At 36.2% G+C, this 17,808-nt stretch overlaps 1 protein-coding gene across 7 annotated transcripts in view; it reads left to right on the top strand.

Moving 5' to 3' along the window:
• The window catches only part of COL28A1 (collagen type XXVIII alpha 1 chain), an 81,904-nt gene that overhangs the window by 20,575 nt on the left and 43,521 nt on the right, over window positions 1-17,808 (top strand). For all 7 annotated transcript variants that reach the window (XM_062569156.1, XM_062569157.1, XM_062569161.1 and 4 more), the window contains 4 exons: window positions 3,342-3,395; window positions 13,972-14,040; window positions 15,485-15,553; window positions 17,037-17,105. In XM_062569156.1, the coding sequence (XP_062425140.1) occupies window positions 3,342-3,395; window positions 13,972-14,040; window positions 15,485-15,553; window positions 17,037-17,105 (261 nt within the window). The remainder of the gene's footprint in view (window positions 1-3,341; window positions 3,396-13,971; window positions 14,041-15,484; window positions 15,554-17,036; window positions 17,106-17,808) is intronic.

Below are 17,808 nucleotides of genomic sequence, written 5' to 3'. Positions count from 1 at the left end.
CAACTTACCCTTACAGTAAAATCGTGCTGAATCATACTCCTACTTCCTACATCCCTCTTATATTACATGGGTTACCACCAAATCTCTGAAGTTGGACACACTCCTGCTGAAGTATAAGTAGCTAGAGAGACTGAAATTTATTGCACAGACGAAAATCTGACATGATTATTTAAAAGCCTGGGAAATGAGTCAGAAAAAGTTCCAGTCCTATTAGAAGCAAAACCTATTACCTGTGTCTGATCAGTTATCATTTATTTTCGATAAGCTAAATAGGAGTCCATATCTTGCTCTTCTCTATTACACAGTTGCTGAAAAGGGTTACTGCTGTCTTTGTGTATTTTGTCCATAATTTCCCTGAAAATTGATGACCTAAAAAGAGCTGCTTTACATAGCAGAGATCTCAAGAACTTATAACAGTCTCTTAGTAAATCCGTAGGTCATGTGGAATGAAGACAGACAGCACTTGCCTCTTCATTTCTCTACTGAATGTATTTCTGGACTAGATGAATGAAAGCATAATGGGGGACATAATAAATTAATGGGAATTTGTTCTATGGTACTAAGATGTGAACATTTAGTTTTAAATTATGTTCTTCAGCTTTATTTTCACTTAGCAGTGGAGATGCAATAATGCTACATAGTTGTATTAATTAGTTATATGTGTATATGTATTACATGTATGTACATATACATTCAGATATAATAGTTATTAATTATTTTGTGCCTCAGTAATTCTGTTTCTGCCTAGTAAGCAACTAGTAAAGACATGGTCCCTGCCCAAAAAGATGTCACTTAGTTATTCCTATTTATTAGGAAAATAAAAAACCTAGAGTCTAGGAGATTTTTGACCAATCTTCAAAAGAATTAATGAGACAAATCAGGTCACCAGCACTTCTCTACATCAGTTCAACTCAACATGCAGTATATGTTCAGTTTTGCACACTTTGTAAAATACCAGCAGCTGCTGCAAATCAAGCCATCTCTAAATTCCTGTACGATTATGTAACCTGGCTATATTAAGGCAAAATCAAATTTAAGTAAATAACCTCCTTTTCATATACAGCATCATTAGTTACTTCTATAATATCCCATTTTCAAGCTTAATATTACATATTGTCATACAGTACAATGGTCTACATTCAGCTTAGGCTTAAAAGACTTATTACACAAAATATCCTAACTGCTAGAGAATGGAAACAGATGAATGTTCCACCCTAACAGAAGACTAATCCAAAGATTACAAGGATTTACTGTAGTTCTGATCTATGAGAACTAAATAATTACCATGGGAACTGCAACTCCCTCAGTGACTAAGAAGAACATAGCATGCAATGAACTTCACAGTGATTTATCTTAATTTACATACTTATATTAGCATATTCTATACCATCCTGCCTGAGGCACATTTCCTTTTTACTGTTGGAGCATTTGTCCATCTCATCATGATTTTGAGGGAGAAAAAAAAAAGAAGAATAGCTTGAAGAAGAATGCAATTTTTCAAAGCCTCTTTTGGAAATACTTTTCAAATACTAAGAGGTTTAAAAAATATTTTATTTCTTTATATGACCCTGAGATATTAGCAGATTGGAATAGAATTTGTTCCTCATGAAACAAACAAAACTTTTAGCTCAGTTGGTTAGTGCATGGTGGTGTTAATGCCAAGATCGTGGGTTCAATCCCTGTACGGGCTATGTTGAGGGTTGGACTAGATGACCTCCAGAGGTCCCTTCTAACCTTACCATCCTATGATTCTATGATTCAAGATTCCTTGTAGTAAATAGTAGCCAATGCATTCCTTGTCTAATGGGCTTAAGGCTGACTGTTTTTGCACATTACACCGCTTGGGGCACCACAATACTTTTATGGCATAATTAGTTATTCCCAAGTTTGAAAGTTAAGATTTGAACGTAAGTATAGTTTGGGAGAATATTTTAGATTTGTTCACTGTCTTCCATCCTGATATTTGGTTTATTTATATAAATGTTACTTAGATGCATAGTTATGCATTTGCATGCACAAACTGGTTGCTGACATGCATGGTTGCATTTTTACATGTTTGTGCAAAAAATGGAGTTGTTGTTTAGGAAAAGCAAGAATAATAAATAATTTTTTCTGACTTGTACATCATGGAAGATACAAAATCTCAGATATTCCAAAATTCTTACATTTATTTTTAGGCCTAAATTCTAGAGGACTTACTATAGCTATTAATGATTATAGCTGAAATGGATCATTTTTGTTTCTCTTTGCATCGCCATTTGTTATAGGTTTTCCTATAGTTTATCATATTGCAGATTTATCAAAGGAGGTGAAGAACACACTGTGAGCACATTTTAATGTCATCAGTGAAACTAATAAATGTAGATTTGTGCTAGTTTCTTTGTCTTTTTATAAGCATAAATTTATTCATACATGTCCCATTTTTTTACTACAATAAAATATAATTTCATGATCTAATTCTTTTTACTGCGCATGACTTTTTTCTTCCTGTCATCTAAAAACACTTCATGAGGCTTCCTCTTTCTTTTTTGTTATCAGCTCTGTTAGTGCTAGTTTCAATAATATTAAACAGTATAACCCAGCTGGGCAAATGCTGGTGGGTATTCATGAATTCCCAAGGTGGTGCTCCGCTTGAGGGTTTCAGTGAGAGATAGAGAACCCTGGATGTTTATGTAATCTGTTTTCCCTGTGATCTTGTTTGTCTTCATAATTACCAGACCTACTTCCTTCTTGCTGTTTTATCAGCTACAAATTAATGAAGGGGCATCCTCATATGCCGCTGCCCCAGACAGAGTACCTTACCTACTCCGGCTCTCCCAAAGAGCCATTGACAGCTTCCTTGTGTGACGGGACACAGTGGTCATAGTAACAATTGCTCCGAGAACTCTAAACAATGAAGAATTTGTCAGGGAATTAAAATTAATCTCAGCTCATGAGCAGAGAACAAGATTTAAGAGAAGTGATTTATTTTTTGAAAGGAGCTGAATAGTCTGGACATGATTGCTCAGTTAATTTTCTTGGGCAGGGAATTCTTTGCAGAAGGGATAATATGAAAGTATGGTGGAGTCAGGAGTAGGAGAAAAGGGGAACAGAAGGCTTCGGATAAAACTGTTGCAATTTACATGGAGTAAAAAGATATTCTTTTTGCCAACATGGATTATTAACTATTAACAGTAAAGGACTATGCATTGGGTGCTTTTCTGGATACGCTACAGAAAATTCTTGTCCTTTAGAGCATAGCATTGTGCTACATTTTACTGAATCCTGTGCAGGCCTCACTTAAAAGAAACTTCACATACTTCCTCAAAGGAAATTCATTCTATGCTTTGAATTTTGTGTAGGGAGTCAGTGGACCTCCAGGCGACCCAGGCCCAAAAGGCATTCAAGGAAGAAAGGTAAGATGTTATTATATATGTGTAGGTACTTTATACATGTAGAAGTTATATAGGGAGAGGTCATGGAGAAAATTTGGGTGTAATCTTCAAGGATCTGAATAATGTACTGTCCTTTTTCCTCAGTAGCTTTTTGTTAGCAGTCTCTTTTGCGTGGCAATAGCATACTTCAAATGCTTGATGTACAGCAGTCTCCTAATGTCATGAAGGCATTGTATTGTTGGTAGCACACAGTCTATATTGCATCTAAGTCTCTCAGCCTGGCCATTAGAGCTCTGGAGAGCATTTTGGGGGGTCAAAGTAAAGTAAGGGATCTGTATCAAGCCATGGCAACTTCGTTCGGAATTTAAAATGATCTGAATATGCCTTGTTGCTTCTGCTGGCATTTAGGAAATCTGTTGCTAAAATATTTTTGACTAAAATGCCTTAGGTTTAAACATTGCAAATTAATTTAAAATCTTGAGAATGAGTTTAAGTCATTTTTGCATTTCCTGTATGCAAAAAAAAACTAGGAATGACTTTAAAATGGGTAGAGGTATAAGATTTGGTGAAGGTTAATTCATCAGTTATATTTAAAATAGATCATTTAGAGATAATGGCTACAGCTTGTCAGGCAAAATCAATTGGATAAAGTATCCGATTAATTCAAGCAGTCTTCTAACTTGCCAACTTTTGGCAAATAGCTGAATGTGAATGCAGCTGTCTTGCCTGTGGGATGCCTGTTAACGTCATTGTTTTGTACAGAAAAATCTTCCATGTATCAGTTTGAAAATGTAGGGTCTAATGATAAAGTCAGTTTATCTCAGTTTTTTTGATAGCCTCAGTGCCGTGTCTAAGTTATACAAGGCAACGAAAATCATATAAAACAATTTGTCAAAGATGCAGTATGTAAACATTCATGTTTTGTTTCTTAGGCAACAAGTTCATCTGAAGATTCACAGAGATAACTTCATATGTAGGAAATATTTATGGTAGAAATTTTGAAATTCTGGCATCCATCATGATTTTCCTCTTCCTGACAAGAGCTTTTTCATATTTCTTGTTTGTTCATCTTTTCAACAAAACGCTTGATTAGGAAAGCTATTACAGATTATTTCAGAAGTGGTGGAAAAAAAAAAGAGGATGATAGGTCTGAAAAGAAGCTATTCATGAATGTAGTAGAAAAGTCATGCCTCTCTAATTTCAGTACAGCAAATGACATTTTTTTAACATGTTATTTCACACTGACAAATCCAAGATAGTTCTGCGAGATACTTCTATTATATACTAAATCATATTTGTTGAATGTTTTGTGTCCTCCTGTCAGTCTCTTCACACACTTACATGTTTGTAAAATATATGCATGTCTCTGTATACATACTTCATTTTACCTGGGTACAGTATGAAAGAAAAAAAATGTGTTTCTTCTTTCCCATCTTCCAGCTCTGCTGCTTGTAGCCTAGAAGACAGTCAAGATTTTTCCAGGCTCAGGCATCTGTCATAATAAAAATATTACCAAACAAGTGTAGCTAATACACTTGGGTAATTATACTTAGAACTAAAGAATATAGAAGAAATAGACATATGTTTACAGGTTATCTCTTGTCCATACCTAGTGCCAAAGCTAAGCTTTGCATTTCTACAATGCTGAGTATATTTGAAATGAGTGAAATTTTTTTTAATGATCAGCACAGATAATCAGTAGTTGTTTACAGTTTAATAAGCACCCATTCAGCTAGTAAAGGTCAAGGCCTTTTTTGGTTCAGACATGTAGCAATCTTTCCCATATCTTTTGTCCTTACAGAAAAGATTATTCAAGTGCTCCTTTAAAAATAGTTTCATGACATGTCATACAATGTATCTGAAAAGTAACAGTTATTTATAACTGTCTTGGATAAAATAAATAAGTCTATTCTTTGTGCAGTTCCATATACTGTGGCCTTTCCATGCTAATACTTACTGCTTATTTTGCTGAACCACTGACTTCACCCCGGTTTAGCAGCACTAAAGGCAGTTTCATTGCATTAGTATCTATATGACATAAAACAGAACACCACCACTGAACATTTTTATTCATTATTAGTGGGCCATTTTGAAGTTTGAAAGAAGATATTCAGTTCCTCAAAATATGAACTCCAGACCTCCGGACTGCTACAGAACTCTTTGGTCTCTCATCAAGTCTACATTCACTTGTATGTCTCACCAATTCAGTTAATCTCACACCTCTGTAACGCAGCATCATATCGTCTCTATTGCTTTGCAGTGCCAGGTGGCAGACCCAGCTGCATGGCAATATCTTTTATATGCTGTCCATATGCATCTGATTCTGGTGGCCACCAAGCAGGAGAGTGGCTGTGGCATTGCGCAGCATCCAGAGAGAGTGCTGTGAAGTGGAGCTTTGCCTTCCAAAACATGCTTAGAAGCAGCAGGCTAGTTGGTAACCAGTCCTCCATCATAGATTAAGAACTCCCAATACATCTGTCATCGTATGATCTGCCAGGACTGTCTTGGGCATCCATGTTTGAGAAATGCTGTAACTGAGTAGTTAAGTACTGCCTTTAAGTACTTCTCTTCTCACTTTCCTGTAAAGTATGTCTGAAAAATGTTTAAATATTATTTCATTTTATTAAGTATTAGGCTAGATTTCTGCTACTAAATAATGATTAGAAGCAGGAACATACTTAAAAATATATTAATTATCCCTAATACTGTTATAGCAAGTCAAAGGTTTACATTAACAAGATGTGGAGCTAAAAATCATTTATTGTTGAAAAGCAAAGCAATTTTTACTTGATTACTTTGATTTGCCTTGTCTGAAGCAGAGTAACATCATTCAAGAAATCCACAGAACTTTTCATACCTTTAGTTTAGCTGTTATTCAGCAAGGCTTTTGACACTGTCTTCCAGAACATCCTCCTAGATAAGCTCAGGAAGTGTGGGTTAGATGAGTGGACAGTGAGGTGGATTGAGAACTGGCTGAAAGGCAGAGCTCAGAGGGTCGTCATCAGTGGCACGGAGTCTAGTTGGAGGCTAGTGGTGTCCCCCAGGGCTCAGTACTGGGTCCCATCCTGTTCAACTTGTTCATCAGTGACCTGGAGGAGGGGACAGAGTGCCTCCTCAGCAAGTTTGCTGATGATACCAAGCTGGGAGGAGTGACTGACACACCTGAGGGCTGTGCTGCCCTTCAGAGAGACCTGGACAGGTTGGAGAGTTGGGCGGAGAGGAACCTCATGAGGTTCAACAAGGGCAAGTGCAGGATCCTGCACCTAGAAAAAAATAACCCCCGGCACCAGTACAATCTGGGGGCTGACCTTCTGGAGAGCAGCTCTGCAGAGAAGGACCTGGGAGTGCTGGTGGATGACAGATTGCTGGCTCACGGTCAATGTGCCCTCGTGGCCAAGAAGGCCAATGGTCTCCTGGGGTGCATTAGGACGACTGTTGCCAGCAGGTCGAGGGAGGTGATCCTGCCCCTCTACTTAGCCCTGGGGAGGCCTCATCTTGAGTGCTGTGTCCAGTTCTTGGCTCCCCAGTACAGAAGAGACATGGAGCTACTGGAGAGAGTCCAGCGTAGGGCTACAAAGATGATCAGAGGGCTGGAGCATCTGCCCTGTGAGGAACGGCTGCGAGAGCTGGGCCTCTTCAGCCTGGGGGAGAGAAGCCTGAGGAGGGATCTTATCCATGTGTACAAGTACCTGAAGGGAGGGTGTCAAGGGGACAGGGACAAACTCTCTTCAGTTGCCCCGTGTGACAGGACAAGAGGCAATGGGCAGAAATTGAAGCACAGGAAGTTCCGCCTGAGCGTGAAGGGGAATTTCTTCCCTGTGAGAGTGATGGAGCCCTGGAGCAGGTTGCCCAGAGAGGTGGTGGAATCTCCTTCTCTGGAGATCTTCAAGGCCCGCCTGGATGCAACCCTGTCTACCATGCTCTAGGGGAGGTTGGACTAGATGATCTCCAGCGGTCCCTTCCAACCTTACTGATTCTATGATTCTATGGCTTTTCTTTTTGCTAGCTTTCTGTACTTAAGTCTTTTACTTACTCTTCTAGTGAGATACTGTCGTTTGTTTTTTGGAGACTGCTGTTTGTATTAGCAACAACAATCATATAGGAGGCCACCTACGCTTTCTTAATGAGACAAGAAACACAAAATATGAGTCCCTTCCTCCTACAAGCTGCAGTTTGGGAAGAGGCAAGTGTCTCTCCTTTAGAACCAGAGCTATAAATTAATGTTCTGCAAATTTAATTAATTAATTGTATGTGATAACTTCAAAAGAATGCAGAAGCTTTTCCCATGGAGTTTTTGTAACTTTCCTTAAATGTTTTAATGCTGAATTAAGTATGTGGTATGCTTTGATTTAAGTTTTTGTTTCACTTTACAATGCACATAACATGTTGTGGTTGATAAAGCTGAAGAATGCTTTAAAGTGAATGGGCCTCAGTAAACTTCTAAGGAAAAACAAAGCACAGCTGGAATGGCACCTTTTTTTCTTGTCTTTTAAATCTAGTGAAAGATAGAGGACAATGTTGACTTTGGCTAAATTTTTATTTTTGTAAATTTAACAACCTCCTAGCAAGATTTTGATTTGAATTGGGTTTCACCTTTGAGGTTTGACAGTTAACAGGAAAAGTTTTCTGAGCAGTATCTTATATTTGAGAAAGCAGATAGAGATAAAGTACAGCAGAAGTAGGGTAAGTACATTCTGTACATAGAAACATTAAGCTTTTCTTTTAAAAATGACTGATGGCCATAACTAGGTCATCATTTGGGGGGAATGAGGCTTGTTTAATAACACATACTATATGATTTATATTCTTATGAAAGACAACTTTACATTCAATAGTAATAAAAACAGCTCTGGGGAAAAAGAAGCAAACATTCTAACACAAAAAATCTTCATACATTTTGGGTTTCTCTCTGAAAAGGAAATAAGAATACCATGACTTTTCTGAAAAACAGAGGATTTCCAGGAATGAACATATACGCAATGCCGTTTATTTTTTACATTTTTGACCTAATTTTTTCTGCTTAGTTTTATGAAGCTACAGTACCTAATTAGGGTCAACAATTTAAAACACGTATATCTACTTTCAGCTAGTGTTTGAATTTGGAACATGCGTAAGTCTATTCACAAAACTTTTATTCACAAATGCTTGCTTGATTACAATTTAATTTTTTTAAAAAGCTTGTTCTATAGAACAGCACAAGTAAGGTTCAGTAAGAATTTTTATATTCAAGGTAATTTCAAAATCTCTTAATGAGAGATGGAATACTCATATGTAGATAATATACAAACAGAAAAATATGGATCTAGATTATACAGTTGAGGCAAAATCAGGAACTGCACATGATCTGCATGACTGAGGTAACCAGTCATAAAGGAAGTTGTGAATAGGAAGAACTTATTATTTCAGAAATGACATTAGATTTGTTTCTTCAAACTCTTAGACCAGCTACTCAAAATAAAGAACCTAAAGAATTCTAAAGAATTCTAGAAACCACAGTATATTCATAGAAAGACTGAAAACAACACATTCTTAAAAGCCACTGCTTTAGTTAGGGCCTCTCTGGAAAATTGCTTATGCATAGTAAGATTTTGAATTAAAATTTAAAGTTGTATGAACAGCAATATAATCAAATTTTTAAGGAAATAGTTAAGTTTGAATATAAGTATTCAAAGCAGTTATTCCCTTAAACCATCTTGGCATAATCTTCTTATGAAAAATTCATCCTTGCATATTTTCCTAAAAATGTGTCCCAAAAGGAACTGCTAAGGGATGCTGCTACTTCTCTGATGACTTATTAATTCTTTCCTTATTTATCTGGCAAGTTGCATTTTTTCTAGGAGATTGAAAAATCCAATTTCCTTATAAGGAAATTTAGTTCCTATGCACTACAGCTAGCTTAAAAATACAAAATATCAATAATATCTGTCAAAATGTCTGTACAACTATTGCTGCTAATTTTTACCTTAAAAAGAAAAATATTATATTTGTGACATTAGTAGTTATTATAGCTTCTGGTGAAATACCCTAGCCTTTCTGTTCCTTACATTATGTATGAACTTTCTTAAAAGTATTATTTATATTGACACTAATTGGTACTCATCATAACAGAAGCTATTTTGAAGGGAGTGGAGGGAAGGAAGATTATTATGTATATTCCAGGCTTAAAACAGTACAGTTTTAATATGTAAAAATATTAAGCTCAGCTGAAATGGCATTTTTCTTCCCATTACTTGACTGAAAAATAAAAGTGTTAGAGAGAAAAGAATTTGCATGCAGTGTGAGACAAAGAAAATAATTTTAAAGAAGCTACTTTGAAAAATCAGATTTTCTTTCTAGCTGTGGAGATAATGATATTATTGCCAGAACTTTGTTTTTAATAAATTTCACGTTACTTGTAGCACCTTGATTGTTAAAGATAAAAGCAATGCTCACTAATAGACATATGAAGCTTGAAATACACAGTCTTTAAAACAAGTCAAATAGTTTCAGTTTCCAAATTTTGCATGTTGTCTGGTAGTGTGGGTTTTTTTCTCCCTTTAATCTTCAAATATCTTCACTTCAGCAAGGATGTAGACATTCAACAGAATAGAATTTTCCTACTACTCTACAATCTTTTTTTGATAAGAAATAATAATACCTACATCCATACATACTGATAATAGCTGCTGCTTAAAGGTACACTAGTTGCTGGAGAAAAAAAATCACTAATGTTTTTATCATGGTTAAAAAAGAGCTTTGGGGGGAAAAAATGGTTAGTTGGACTCCCATCTGCATTTAAGGCAGCACATGAATTAGCATACCTCTAGCATATGGATGAACTTGAGAAAGAACAAATGATTTGGAATAGGAAGCATTCCACAGAATTATTGTCTTTGGAAAGTTCTGTTCAAAGTTGTTGGAAATAGATGCAAAACAGAATGTCCATTTTGAAGAAAGAACATGTGATTTGGAAGACACTGCAAACACAACAAAAGTTTGGTTTATTTTTTCAGCTGAGAGATGAGCTTGTATCATTCAAATTCTTGTTTTTAAAAAGGAATAAGTTGCAACACGATTTCATAGGTTTAGTTTCAACAATTGCAGCCAATGTGCTCAGTGGCTTTTGCTGTATCTAGGGTAGCCTACTTATAAATGTTACTGCTAGGTACTTCTTCAAGTTTGCAGGTCTTTTTCATTCATTCTGTGGGGAGAAATAATACATCACAGTCCAGGAGACATCTCATGCTGCCTTTTCCATAAAAGAGATGAGGAATGGGAATTTGAACAGCTAATATTTAGTGCACAGCCTCGCCACTGTTGCCACCATGTGTCTGTGTGAGTGAATGAGTGCGATACGGGTGGGGAGTGGGGGTAGGAGGGAAGCGTTATGGCAAAGCATGAATCTGCTGCTGTGCTCGTGGGAGCAGCAGCAGACTGCGTCCAGCAGCAGCTGTGCTGCAGTTGGGTTCTGCGTGTGTGTCATTTCTAGCAGTAGTAGGGGAGAAGGCCCCTCCTGTGCTTGTGCTTCCTGGCAGAGCCCATAGCTTCTCAGGCTGGAGTCCAGAAGATCCAACTCTTTCAGTTATCAAAGGCAGATCATCCTGCCAGCGTGTGAATGGGGTGGGAGGAAGGATAATCATGCTAGCATGTTTTAAACAAATCTTACAGAGTATTAAAATGAAATGACTTCAGTAGGCTTTTGCTCAGGCTAAGAAAGTTGCATGATTGCAATAAACTGTAACGGGTCAATTTTCCAACCTATCAGGCTGAAAGTGCCATTCTGAAAGTCTGGGGCTATTGCTTTCTCACTGAGGCACCCCTGCCTTGAAGTCCAGCGCTAACCAGACTGTTTCCAGGCCTTGAAATTGCAAGAAGGTGTATCAGTGAGCTCTACTAGTTACACTGGCAGCTATGGAAAAAGTTGGTGGTGAGTTAGGGAAGCCTTAGACTCTGAGGCAAAGCTTAACTTCCATTGATGCCTGGAGTTCTGTGACATGTTGACATTAACAAAATTTGGTAGTTTGAATTATTACCTTTGGAAATGAAATGGAAACATTTAAGTCAGAAAAATCATTTTGAAAATATTGGTGTTATTGTATATTATATTCCAAAAAATTATATCAAGTATTTCTTTACATAGATCCCCGACATCTTATCTAAATGAAAGCAACTCAGAAAGTCCTTAAATTGAAGTAATTCACCTAAAGGAGAACAGTACTTGCAATGGAGAGTTTGTCAACAGAGTTAAAGAGAAGATAGATACTAGCTCTGGTTGTATTATTCTTGGCCTTCCCTAAATTTCCTGCTGATGGGAAACACTTAATAAAATTTGTTTTTGATAAGCAGATTTTGAAAGGACAACTTGTTCAGTGCCAAGTTAATCCCACAGAGGAACTGGAAGTCTGGAAGATCTGTCATTTGAGCAATTTTTTTGTCTATTAGATTAGTTTCATAATAAACATAAGAGGAAAACAACATCTATGAACAAAAAGAGTCAGTTTCTAATCTGCTTTATATCAGTAAAAAAAAAAATGCATCCTTTTAAGATAATCTGGGCATACACCAATTTGAATCAGGACTCTGGTCCAAAACCTTCAGGAAAATAAATACTATTTTGAAAGCTAAACAATATTTTCTATCTAGGAATATGGTAAACTTCATTGCAACATCCTGTATTTTGTCAACAACTGCTGCTACATGCACTGAATCTACATTCCAGGGATGTAGATGTTGGCATAAACTGTCTATACTCTTCAAAGCTGTACTATGGCCCACTTCTCACTTGAATTTTCTGAAGCAAAAGTCAAATTTCTTGCCCCTCCAATACAAATACCTGCCAGAGAATAAATACATTTTGATAAAAAAAAAAAACTTTTTAATAATCACATTTCATGGGTACATTTTTTACAGGACTAATCTGAATAGTGATATACACAGCTTTGCTGCAGCCTCTGACCTGGCTCAATTCAAGAGGTAGCATATAAGGAGACAGACCAAACTACTTCTAATGGGGAATTCAGCGCTCTCTTTTATTCTGTGCTGAGAGCCTTCTTTATTCTTTCCCTATCCCCTCATTTTACAGCTCCACTAAATAATAAATATAGATTTTCTCTCTTACCTTGATGGTAAACTGCTCTCATTGTTGAAACTCATTTTTAATTATGACATTAGTAGAATGAGAATTTCATCTTGGAATTATAAATTAAATACCATTTTGTCATTATTTCTTATTTTTCCCCAGAGGTTCTCATGGAGAACGTGTTGTTTACACTAACCCTTTAGCTAAGGGTTAGCTAAGCTCCCAAAGATGTTCTGTAAGCTCTCATTTATGGCTTAAAGCTAGTGCATTTACTTATTCATTGCAAAAAACTAGCTGGTTTTGAAGATCTTTTTCTTCTAGTTTTTGATTTAGTTGAAAAATGAATTTCCCAAGTGCTTTTTGTAAGGAATTCAAAGTAGTCTCTGATTTGCAGATCTTTGTTGTTAGAACATTCTAGAAATAATACAAAAATACATTTGAAACATATTATTGTTAAGGTGAAGAGATGGATTTTTTTCAGAGTTATTGCATATTTTCTTCATTTGTTATAGTACTTAAAGCATCCAGTTTCCAGCTAACCCTAGAGCTTTGAAGAAATTGCTAGTATATACGTCTGCTCATATTCCTATGTACATTTAGCATGTATTTAAGCACACAAGTATGCACAATGATACCATGCTTAAGACACTTTTCTAGTGCTTTTTAGAGTCCGAGAGCAAATGCAAGTGGAGAATACTGTAATAGTTATACTGGAATTTATAAATAGAGCAAAATTCTTCACTGCAGTGGTCATACACTGTGTGAAGTGCATGGTTGGAGAGTATGTACTTGTGATTATTCCAGTATGGCTCATTGGATCTGTTCTGATTTGCAGAAATCATATGACCTTAAAGTTGTGACTTGTTGGAAATCATCACCATATTAGCTAAATTAAGTTTTAATCTGAAAATTACTTGGGTTAAATTAGACCTTCATGACGCTGAGTCAGTGGTTTTAGAGTGTATCATCAAACATACCAAAGTGTGTATTCAAAGTAGGGGTCTATGACAGTTTCTCCAGGCAATACAATTCAGATCTTTAAGGTTTTGTTAGAAGCACACTAAAGGTTCAAGAAAATTAGGAGCTGCAAACAAAGATAGCTGTATAAAGAACTGTCATGATATGCATACCATTCCATTGTTAAGGGAAAAATATTTAGGTCAATGTCTCAACCATAAATATTACTAAATTTCTGAAGGCTGATCATTTCTAAAAAGAGAGGAAGACAAGAAAGCACATGCCAAATTACCAGATAAAGTAATTGGATTTAGAAGGATTGGCAAGGAACAAACATATTTTGATCTTTTTTGATGCTTATAAAGCTATGTAGCTTTATAACGTTATTGTCTATCCCAACCACTTGTGTGGCAAGGGTATTGACCCTGTTATTAATCTAAACATTTAACCTTAAGTCAGATTTTTTTTGACTGTAAATACATATTTCCGTAGTCCTAAATGAGGCTGTGGACAGATACTCTGGGGGAATTTGATTAATGTTCCATTTTACTTAGTTGTCTCTTACCATGTTTTTTCCTTTAGGGTGAGCAGGGTCCCATAGGTCCCTATGGCCCCCCAGGATTCCCTGGTGTTGGATATCCAGGACCTAAGGTAACTCTCAGTAATATATCTGTTAAAATTCTAACTCTATGCAGTCTTTTTTTTTTTGATGAAAATTCTTACTTGCTGTTTCATCAAACTCAAACTCTTATAATCCAAATGTAAAATGGATAATATTGACAGGTTTGAGTATTTGCATGGGATGGAGAAAATAGAGCTGCCCTTCCAGCAACTCCAAGTTTTGATTATGAAGCCAGTGGAGCAGTAGAAGTCAGAGATAATGCCATTTAAATGAGAGTGAAATATGGGAGACAAGTTTCAAGTACTAGTAGATGCTTACACTAATGAGTAAATGTACTTAAAAGCATAGCAATATATCTCAGGCACTATGATATACAATCAAGTGACAGATTTGCCTTACTATTTCTTGACTGAGGGACAGAGTGTAAGGGGGAATGCAGTCTTGCTGATTTGGAGAAATCATGGCTGCCTATGTTGGCATGCGAAATCTTCCTTTGGGGGTCTTCAAAGGCATCTGTATAGGAACCATGATTACATAGTTTAGGAGAGCTTTGTTAGAAGCCTGCAGCTTAGACTCAAACAAGAGGTCTAAATTAAGCAGAACCAGATCTCGCCCAAATTAGTCTGGTTGTTAAGTTTTTAGAGTTCATTTATGCCAAATATCTTCCCTGCTTTTTTGAGTCAAATGCCAGTGTCTAAAATAATCCCACTTTTCTACTTTTACTAATTTCTACATTCATTGGACACTTGCATGTTTTCTGTGCAGTGGAGGCAAGCCCTGGAACATAGCCAGGGATCATATAGCTCAGAAGCAGTGAAAGGGGCTCTACAGGATCATTCCAAGAGGGAAAATAAACGTATATGAAGGAGGAATTTCACTCCTCAGTACGGTTTCTGTACTACTCTGAGGAGAGATAAAACTGCTTTATACTCTTATCCTTGAAGCACATAGTCATCTGTACACTGGAGTAATGCTGAAGGTTGTAACATCTTGTAGGTAGGAGACACAGAAACTGTCTAGTGCCTGGTGTTCCCACGCAGTTAAATGTTCTACTGAAGCAGGCTTGAGTACACTTTGAGTACCCAGACTGAGGCTAAGGGGAGGATCCCTTATAACTGAGCATCCATGCTTCATGGTTGATTTGTACTGCAACCGAATTTAGACTGACTTCCCTCCTCCTTGTCACCTCCTAGGGCCTGTGCTCTAAGCAGCTGCCCCAGTGCAAAGAGATAACACCCTTTTGCTGTTGGCTTGAAGGCTTGAATGCAACCTGTCGCTCCAGGTGTTAATTGAAAGTTTGGAATGTTTCTAAATTATCATTTCTATTTGTTTTACATCAAGAGATGCTACCTACATGGTTGATTTCAGAGTTGTCTGGTGACATGATTAACTCATTTTTATATATAAATGTTGTATTTTTCAAGAGCATTGTGTTGAATTAGGACTGAAATTTCTAATATTCTTTTTCACAAGGGAGCTCAAGGCCTAAAAGGGGAAACTGGAATCCCAGGTCCCCCAGGAATTGGTGAGCCAGGATTACCGGTAAGTCAGTGATATATGTATTGGAAGGAGAAATAATAAAATAAGTCTTAGTGACCGTAATTTATTGACAGGACCTGTATTGGCTGCTGATTCCATAAACAACTCAATACCTAGTCTGGAGCAGCAGAAATATGTTTGGATGTGCCAGCGCAATATTGCAATACTAATTGCATGTGGCTTACCAGAGTAGGGAAATAGAGTCATTTCCAAACATTTTTTTTCTTTTTTTTTGGGGGGGGGGGGGGGGGAAGAGAGGGCAGGGGAAGGTAGGAGTTTACTTGGTCCGTGAAAGCAAGATATTTATTAATAGGTGTACCAGTACTTGTTTGAGTTAAGGACAGTCTCTTTAAAATTATCTAAAATCAAATTTTAAGAAGATGAAAATTTAAAGGCCTTGGTATTCTTCAACTTTTTTGTGTGATTTTATTAGCATCAGAAACAAAAACCCAAATTTACCAACATACTTTTTATTTATGCTCTTAATTTTATCTTTATGTTTTGAATTAAAATTAGATACCTTTAACAAGCTTTTTTGTAGCTTTCAGAAACTTTTCTCTCCTCTGATAGCTTCCTTGGAAACAATGTTCTTAATTTGTAGCAAAAGGATGTCTTCTTTTTTTTTTTCATCATTGAGTTTATCCTCACTGGCCACTATTTCTTCTGGCTAGACACAGTTTAAAATGTGTATTTTTGCTGTGTATTTCATTAAAAATCACAAAGACATTATTAATTAAGGAGCCACACATGTGGACTGGTAAAAAAAAAAAAAAAAAAAAAAAAAAAAAAGCAATTAAAGGAGCCACATTTCATTCTAAAAATTTTTTTAAAGTCACTTCGTGACTGAGGAGAGAGTTTTTCTCACCAAAAAATGTAGAAACTTTACATTTTACCAAAATTATCCTTAAAAACTCTTCTATAACTTCAGATAATGAAAGATAGAATTCTCTGGAAGAATAGAAGGCATCATGGATATTTATTGAAGCCAAATTGACATTCTCTAATTTTACATGTTTCGCAATTGAAAAAAATTGTTTCACTATTTCTTCCATACTGACATGTTACATGTTGTTTTACAACTCTCTTACATTGTGAGTTATGCTGTTTTTTAAGATAAAAGTATATTCAAATTAATTACTTAAATGATTTTAGGTATGTGAAATTTTAGGCAATAAAATTTGCAAGAGTAAAAGTATTTATTTAAATTAATTCAAAGTCTTATTTGGATTTTAAGGATACAATCTTTTGGCATTAATTATGTTATTCTCACTGTTGCAGTATTAGCTTGTTGTAATCTGAATCCTCCAATTAAGGGTTATTGTACTTTGTTTTAAATGTCTAGACTCCACCAGCTGTTGTAGAAGTGTTGTTTACTGTAGTTTTCAATGTCATGAGGGATGCAAGGAGCTATGCTAGGAAGTTAGGCAAAATGCAGTAAGAAATGTAATTGCTGATGGAGACTGAAGATATTTTAATTTTCTTACAGGGACTACCCGGCCCTGATGGTCTGCCAGGTGAGAAAGGACTACCAGGAGAGGGCATTCAAGGCCAGAAGGTAGTTTTACAATAATTATTTTTCTTTTTTTTAACTTTATGGGGCAAATTTGCAATTGTATCTAAGTTAGTTAAGAGACCTGATTATTTCACTGGTAAAAAATATCAGCTAATGGATTGTGGTCGTCTGAATCATTATGCTCTGTTGAGCATATCCCTCTCAGTTGAAGAATTCTATCAAACTAATTACCAACAAGTTGTACAATCTCTCTAGCAGTAAGAAATTAATGGAATTCTTATTTCTGTATTTATTGAGAGATGTTATTTTTGTAGCATTAATGAGGTAAGTTGTCTTCTGAAAAACTATTTAGCTATTTATCTTCTGTATTGGAAGAAAGGATGCAAGAAATATTTTCACTCTATCTTGCCATTTTTGGGAAGCTGAAGCATGGACTGTATGAGTCTCTATGGACTGCTCCATCCTTAAATGCAATCACTTGATTAATATATGAGAACATACTTTTTAAAAAAAATACATACAGATAAGCAAAGATTTGTGAGTAAATCACAACTGTGCTTCCTATCAAAACATAATCCTCTTATTTAGTGGTTTCAAGATTCTCTAGAGCCTTGAACTACTAAGCAAAGATGTTAAGCACGCCCTTGCACCAGAAGGTTCTCAGATGCCCCATCTGTTTTCATATTGAACACATTATTGCATTTTTAGAATGTACCTTCCTACTTCTTACTATTTTATTTTCTTC

Source organism: Rhea pennata, chromosome 2, assembly GCF_028389875.1.
Source record: "Rhea pennata isolate bPtePen1 chromosome 2, bPtePen1.pri, whole genome shotgun sequence".
NCBI lineage: Eukaryota > Metazoa > Chordata > Aves > Rheiformes > Rheidae > Rhea > Rhea pennata.
This window is presented reverse-complemented; position numbering and strand designations above follow the sequence as displayed.